The sequence below is a fragment of the Corythoichthys intestinalis genome, chromosome 7 (genome assembly GCF_030265065.1).
Source record: "Corythoichthys intestinalis isolate RoL2023-P3 chromosome 7, ASM3026506v1, whole genome shotgun sequence".
NCBI lineage: Eukaryota > Metazoa > Chordata > Actinopteri > Syngnathiformes > Syngnathidae > Corythoichthys > Corythoichthys intestinalis.
Window position 1 is genome coordinate 49,555,326 of NC_080401.1, and position 8,385 is coordinate 49,563,710.

An 8,385-nucleotide genomic window follows, 5' to 3' on the forward strand; every position below is an offset into this window, starting at 1 on the left:
ACATGCAAGGCAATTGGAAATAGCAACACATAAACCACACAGAACACAGACAACACAATTCGTTCCAATATTATTTAATGTATTATTATTGATATTATCCTACCTTTGTAGATAATTAGATATCATACAGTTTAGAAAAAATGTCTATGCTACTGTGCGTCTTCTGTTGACACTGGGTAGTCTTAGGTTGCAGCACTACTTATTACTCAATATAACGAAACTATAAAGAAAAATTTTAAAACGCGTGTTTGTGTGTTTTGAACTTCTAAGCACACAATTGCGAAGCCGTTGTGCTCAACCTTAGGCCACAGTACTTCTATTTAAACAACTATTTTCTTGTATTTGTAACATTTTATTGTTAATTGTTACTTTTTATTTGAGGCAAGTGCTCTTGTTAAATAATTGCTTTCATATTTATATATTTATTATAAATAAATTATAAATATATAATAATAATAATATAATAATAATATAATATATAAATAAATTATATTATTTATATATTTATATATTGAATTTTTTGATATGTGGCAACATTGGCACAAGGCCTTGCTTGGTTACCAGACAAACAACAGAGAGCAGCAAGACCAGTAAAAACCATCGCATGTCACCCATAATGCACTCAATCAAACCCAGCTGATGTCCTAAGTGGACTCAATTTTAATTGGGGACTTCTATTCCTCTCATATTGAGTACATTAAGTAATTTACAGCATTCAAAGTGATAACTCCTGAAAACCAACCTGATTAAAAATTTTTTTTTTTTTACTTCCAGCGAGCGAAGGCGTGCATCTGGAGGCCTCTCATTGGAGGAAATAAGGCGAAGCATGCAGTTTTCTCCCATAGATCGCAATGGTGAGTCTATATTAATTTGTAATTTAATATTCTTGGCATTCACTGCCATTGAGTTTTAAAGTGCATGTGACACGAAAAAGCATGTTTATTTCATAATACACACGGTATTTTATGCTCCTGAATGATATGGACCGCTTGGATGTGTGTGGAAGCGATCGCTATATTTATTTAGTTTTTTTAATCCCGCGGCATGAAAATGAGTGACTTCCGGCTTGGGTCTTGCATTGAGGAGGAGGGCGCTGTGACGTGTACGGTTGAAGACGTCCTCTTCACTACAGCCGTACTGTTGTGTATGAGGACTAAGGATTCAGCTGATTTTGCGGATTAATACGTTTATTTTTCGCATCACGCCAGCCAAACGACTGCAGAAAAATCTTGCTTTATGAGGGAGAGGCATATGCGCCTTTTTGGAGTTTCAAAAGGTTCCCATTCACCGTGGATATTGACCAAAACAAGCCCTACTATTGGACTTACGAGAAAGTGAGTAAACATCTTGTTTTGTATTATGTGAAATACGAATACAGCGATTACAAAGTAAACACTACAAACTTTCTTTAAATAAAGGACTACTTACATTTGATCATTGATGGGCATGTAAAAAGCTCTCCTCATGCACATTAGCTGCACGTTAGCTGCACAACAACTGCAGCTGCCCTCCTCCGGGGAACGAGCTATAAATTGCTCTCCGCCGGGCGGTTTGCCGGTCCGCAAAGACAATCGGCAACCCAGTCGTCATGTCAAATAATCCGGGCTAGTTATGTGTGATTTTCCGCTACGAAGACTTTGAAACATCACTCGGTTCGGGTTAGCATGTTGGCTAGCTGTCACGCCTCTTGGTTTGTTTACATTCTCCGAAGCCGGGGAAGGGAAATGACATATGTCCGATTTAGGTGTCTTAAAATATCGTTCGGGAGGCGCAACAGTAAAGGTGAAGTCGACAGTTTTTGACCATTATGGAGTCATTTTGCCATGTCGTCCTGAATAAGTGCATTTTTATGATTTCATATTCCATTTAGCACAAGACTGTTATTTGTCATGACCATGCCATTTATTTAGCAATTGGGGAAAATACTTGGATAAAAAGAATATCCTGTAAAAATATTGAAGGAAAGAGACAGAAACAATGACATTTTGCAGCTCTCTTCGTCGCGTTTTCCTCGTTGTGAATACTTCCCCCTCGACGGGCTGACTGGTCCTTCTCAAGCCATTTATTTAGCTATTGTGGAAAAATACTTGGATAAAAAGAATATCCTGTAAAAATATTGGAGTAGAGAGACTGAAACAATGACATTTTGCGGCTCTCTTCGTCGCGTTTTCCTCATTCTTAGGGATTCCCCCTCAATGGGCTGAATAATAAAACCAATGAGCCCAGTCTCCCGCTGATGTCATCCACCTGTTGGGGACGCTAGAGCCCTATAATGGTAGGCGGTGCTAACCGGCAGATTAAAAGACTAATTTCTCGTCATCTGCGCTTTGCTAAATTGTTGTATATAGTCGAATCATCTCAAAATATGATTCTAAATTCACATAGTAATGCTATTTAAGACTTTTTTTTTCTCCTGTCGTATGCTCTTTAAGCAACACTAGGTAACTTTTCAACCTTTATAAAATATCATCATAACATTTTGATAATATGTTGACTGACAACTAGCTGAATGACAGCTCTTTTATATCTTGAGGGTGTCTGTATCGCTTTCACCGGCACTATAAAAAAAAAAAAACTACGGACAAAAAGTTTTGTCTGAGGAGGAAAAAAATGGAGGCAACCAGGATATACAGAATAAACATTGGTCCGGCATTTATTCGGTGGCGTGACGCCCAAAACCGAACTCGTCAGCACTGACGAGTTTGGGTGGGGTGGGTAGGTGTTAGCAGCACGGTTGCTAACCGTCATATGCTATTGTTTAGCCACAACTGGATTCATTATCTTATTACTATTTATCCTTCACACAGCCGCTGGAAACAGAAATGTTGTTTAATCGATCTGCAGGCGACCAAGAAATAGATTTTTGGGGGAACAGAAGAAAAGAGGGAGAGAGAGACAGAAGAAGCACAAACAACAAGAAGAAATACATTAAACGCCTAAACCAACTAATTATGAATATGTTGATGCTATCGTTAGCTAGTTGTATTTCCGGTTGACCCCATGTGGGGGGCCTGATAACCAAGGAAAGAGGGTAGGAGGGATGGTCTGAGCGATAAGTGATTGGGAGGGGTGGAGTCTACACAAATCAACCATTTTGTCTAGAACCCAGTATTTGTGTGAATCCCTTGTGAGTGTGAGTATGTTGGCATTATGCTGTCTCACCGCTAATCCTGACACCGAAGTTTTCTATTTGAGTATGTCTAATTTCACCTAGTCATGTGTGAGTCCCATCTAACATGTGATAGTCCCGCAGACGAGTGACGAGTGGAGATCCAGCTTGGATGCCGCCCCAGGGCCCTAATTACCGTAATTTCCCGAATATAACGCGCACTTTTTTCCCCCAAAATCAACTTGTAAACTCATGGTGCGCATTATAAACGGGTACATGGATGGAGACAGAAATATATATGTATTACATATATATATATAAACCGATTTTTTTTCATTGACACGGCCACGTTGTGTTGAAGAAACGTATGCGGCGACCCGTTGCCGACCATTACGGTACGTGACGTCACCGTTTTGTTTCGGTAATACTTCACTCTAATCGGCCGAATGATTTCGTCTGTGTTAAATTCTGCTTTTTTCACTCTTCATAAAGCACAGAATTTAGTTTCTTGAACTCAGTTGAGTCGACGTTTATTGCAGCTCCGCAATTCGGACCATAACAAATGTAAGGACACACACTTCCTGTGTCCGTCAACTATATCGGGCCCTCGGGAAACTCAAACCCAAATAACAATAGTTCCTTTTTTTACTGTCGAGTTGACAGCTATGAGCTCTCACGGATTTCCGACTTACGTTCTCATTTTCATTTTACCGTATCAATCCATGGAAGAAACATTTATTCATCATGAGGAAACGAGCAAGTTATACAGCAGCCTTTAAAAGAAAAGTCACATCTGTTTTGTTTTCTCCTAGATTCTGGTAAGTTGGAGAAGTTGTCAAATCATATTATTACCGTAAATATTGTCAGTTTACGGTAATGTTTTGAACTACCAATGTGCTATGCTTGTGCTGTGTTTCACCAGTCAGTAAAATGACATCTCTGTACACAAGCTCTGTTTTCTTCTAAAATTAGGGTGCGCGTTATAAACGGGTACAATAATTTTCCCTAGATTTTACAAGTAAATTTGGGGTGCGCATTATACACGGGTGCGCCTTATATTCGGGAAATTACGGTAATATTTTTTTTATTCTATAACTGATTTTTAATGTTTTTTTTTTTTTTTTTTTGCAGGTTACGTGTCTGACCCTATGAGCACCATGCGATTCTGCTCCTCCTTCAGCAGCAATGGCAGCTTTGAAGACAGTAACTAACATAGTCTAACGGTAACTAACAATAACTAACATATTTTAAGTGGTGGCGAAGCTGTATATACTTGTACTAACGTGAAGGTTTTTGTTGGGTATTAGATTGTACCTGTTATTTTTTAGTACGTATTAAGTATTTGTCATGCTACTGTTTTATAGTCCTAAAATGATCAATAAATCTCTATAAGTCCCATGCATTTTATATACAGTATCTTAAAGCAGAGGTCTCAAACTTGCAGCCTGGGGGACCATTGAGGCCCGTGGGACAATATTTTGTGGTTCCCTATTCGGCCCATAAATAAATTAATAATATATACTACATACATTATATGAATAATAATAATAACAATAAAAATGATAATAACAAAAATAAAAGTGGTCATATACATTTTGCCATTGCCAATAAAAATATTTATTTTGAGTAAGAAAATTTAATTATTTTAATAAAATATTTGTACTTCAGTTAAAAAAAAAAAAAAAAGTGTGGCCAGTGCATATTTTGCCATTGGCAATAAAAAAAATGTAAATGAAAGAAGACAATTAATTTAAAATCTGAAAAAAAAAAAAAAAAAAAGTGGTGTACATGTATTTTGCCTTGGGAACTAACCTGGGAACTGTGTCTTGTTTTCATTTTTTAAATCTCTTATATCATAGCTCAAGCTAATGATAGCATTTGGTGTATTTTAGTGCTGCAACAATTAATCGATTTAACTCGAGTATTCGATTAGAAAAAAATATCCGAATTAAATGTTGTTACTTCGACTATTTGTTTAATTAAAGTGGCATTGTAATGGTTTATTTTGAAAGTGTTTGGATTCAGTTTTATTAATTAGGGTAGATACACTGCCCTCTGGTCTGCCTCTTTTCACATGGCTGAACAAATGAGCCAATTGCTCCCTGTTAAGACCAAAGTAAGCTAAGTTTTTGTTTGAGCTAATTTTTTTTTTTTTTTTTGCATTCATAATTTAGTTTATAGGTATATTGAACCGTTTTTTTGTGGGAATATGTGTCTGAAAAATTTGTTAATAGCATTGTAAAAAAACTTTAGCATTTTATAGCATTTAAGCTAGCGAACTTTTTCTATGTAAGTTAGCCAGTTTTTTTCTTGTACATCGATCATTTAAAAAAATATATATATATAGTTTGAGGCTCAGCTCATGTATTTGAATTTTTCATGTTCTTTATCAGATTACTCGATTATTCGAACTAACTAGGCCATCGATTAATCGACTACTAAAATATTCGATAGCTCCAGCCCTAGTGTATTTACCAACAAGTTAGCTAAAGTGAATTAGTAACGATATTCCCTTATTGGGGAATCCTTGATGCATCTATTTCCAGCGGTCCACCGATAAATTGTCCTTGAGACCACTGTGTTAAAGCATGCGTGACTTGCTTCAAAATGAACACAAACAACTTTATTTATCACAGTTTTTATTTCGTCGATGGCTGAAGCATTGAAAAGATAAAGCCCTGCAGTCACACACTTGAGTATAATAAGGCTCATAAAATGAGTCATCTATTAGGGAATAAATAGAAATCATATTTACACTGTGTTCATCATGTTATCACAAGATATAGCTCTCATCAGGCCAAAAATGACATCAACGCTAAACATGAAAGCACTTCATGTTCAAGTGTAAGTCCATTGTTGGTAAACTAAGTTCCTTGGAGACCAGTCTGTTTAAATTATTAAATTTGCCTGTGTGTGTACGTGTGTGTATGAGGAGGAGTATCTGCTTGCAGGTAAGAGGCGATAACACTGGATACCTTTAATTGACTAGGTCTCTTTGAGAAGCAATCTGCTTTTGTGAACAGTGCGTTGCAGTCAAAGCTTCTTCTCTCTGGTGATTAATCCATGACCTCTTTAAGAAAAACTGGATTCACGAGGAATCGACCGTCCTTCAACATTACCAAATTAAAACCTGTATTGGTCTAAAGACCATACACTGTTAAGAAAAAAATAAAAACTGGCATTTGCGGTTCCAAGAATACCTTTGGAATGAAAAATTGTTATCAATTCATATTCCAGGTATTCCTCAGAAAACATGTTTTTGGTATAAGACCATTCAAATTTTTGATGAACTTTTTATACATTTGAAGAAATTGTCATTTTTGTATTACTACCCTAAGCTTCCACAAGTGGGTCAAAATGACCCACATGCATTTTCTATGGAATCCAATGGGAATCTTTCATTCTTATCAGGGCCGGCCCAGGCCATTTGGGGGCCCTAAGCAAAATAATGCAAAGGGGCCCATATTTTTGGCCCACCATTTCGTCACAGTGTACTGTGAAACCCATACATGCAATCCAATCCATACGTCCATATTTTGTATATTAATCAGATTTTGTTGCACTGCATACTTCAAACTTCTCACCCCAAATGATTGTCAGTACTTACAGTAGATAGCGCCAAACTTCTTTCTAAAAGAGGAAAGAAAGAGGCTAAGGAATAATTTTTATTTTTTTAAGCTTGTAATCAAGATTCAAAACTCACCAAATTCAAATAAAGCAAACTGTAGTAAACAAAATAGAATATAAATTAAACAATTGCCAGATTGGGGCCCCCCTAGTGGTCAGGGGCCCTAAGCAGCTGCATAGTCTGCGTATAGGCTGGGCCGGCCCTGATTCTTATCAACTTTGGCTGTCAGGAATAAATTTACCGTTGACCACACAGACTAGGTATGTGAAAAGTGACATCCCTTACGAAGATTATTTCACACAGCAAAAGCTGATACGTGTACTGTAAGTATTATGTTCATATAGTATGTTGTTTGTATTTCATGACTCTTTATTATTATTTCTCAACAAATTACCCTACTTCATAAATAGCTAGCTAACTAAGGCTCGGTTCATACCACAGGTCCTAATGCACAATTCCGATTATTTTGTCATATCTGTTTTTTTGGGGTACCCGTTCAGACTGCCTTTGTCCTTTGAGCCTGTTCAAGTATCACACATGCACTCTAATTCGCAGTCCGAGATGCGCTGAGCAAATTGGCCCGCAGGTGCAGGAGCATTGGAGCAGAGAGAAAACCAAGAATTGCCAGGCTTATTCTCAACCCATTTTATTTTTTATGACTGTGTCAAGCCTGCTCCTTCCCCAAAAGCCGCGTTCAAGCTAGGCGCCAACGCTAATGCACAGCTGCACCGCCACCGTAGCACCCTGTCTCTCTCGATCTTTGCTGATGTTAACTGCTGCATGAATTCCAATTTGGGGGACTTGACAGTTCGGACCGCAGCCACATTCTGGAAAAATGTGGCCCGGATGGGATTGTAGCTACATACGAAAGTTACCTGGATTGAATTTGAAAATGGTCCACTTTTATGTGACTTTTCCTGTTCAGTCGAGTTGGAAAAACACACAAAAAAATCGGATTTACAGCTGAAATAGTCCTACAGATGTTGGATGATGGAGAGGCAGTGACGTGGCTGGACTCAAGTGTCTGAAATTTCTAATGATGAGGACCCAGACTATTGTCCAGGTGGCAGTGGCAGTTGTCCACCTGGAAACCCAACTGAACAGGATCAATCTGACTCATAAGATTCCATTTACGTGTCCTCTGAAGAAGAAAGTGTCCAAATCATGGCCAACAGAATGAGTTAGTAGGGCTCTTACTAGAGAAAATTACCTACCACCCAGGGCAGAACAGAGCCACAAGATCGGTCAGTGTCTCCACAAGGGCTTGGCACCGCTGTCTCACCAAAAAGATGCATGGGAGCTCTTCGTCATTGATGATAAAATACAAGGAAGGATGAAGTCTATTGCTGTTCTGTTTTTTTTTTTTTTTTTTGTTCTCAAAAAATGTTAATTGAATCATAAAGATATTTCAAACATGAAATCATTCTGTGTGGCCCTAAATATCATACTAATTAATATACAAGTGATTATTCTTCACCAAAATGGCATGGTTCTAATATGGGTCATTTTTGACCCACTTATGGAAGAGTGTAGGGTCCAGTAACTTGTGCATCTAAGGGTTAAAAAAAAGCTGAAACCGTAAAAGGTTTACTGTCAAATTAACAGAAAGTGGCTGTAAAAAGTTTGGATTTGAAACCGGTCGAATGGT

The 8,385-nt window shown here is 37.7% G+C and overlaps 1 protein-coding gene across 1 annotated transcript in view; it reads left to right on the plus strand.

Moving 5' to 3' along the window:
* tnni3k (TNNI3 interacting kinase) overlaps positions 1-4,615 on the plus strand; it is a 96,748-nt gene extending 92,133 nt beyond the window's left edge. The window contains exons 24-25 of the mRNA XM_057841367.1: positions 775-854; positions 4,241-4,615. Coding sequence (XP_057697350.1) covers positions 775-854; positions 4,241-4,320 — 160 coding nt within the window. The 3' untranslated portion in view covers positions 4,321-4,615. The remainder of the gene's footprint in view (positions 1-774; positions 855-4,240) is intronic.
* Positions 4,616-8,385: the final 3,770 nt, after the last annotated feature.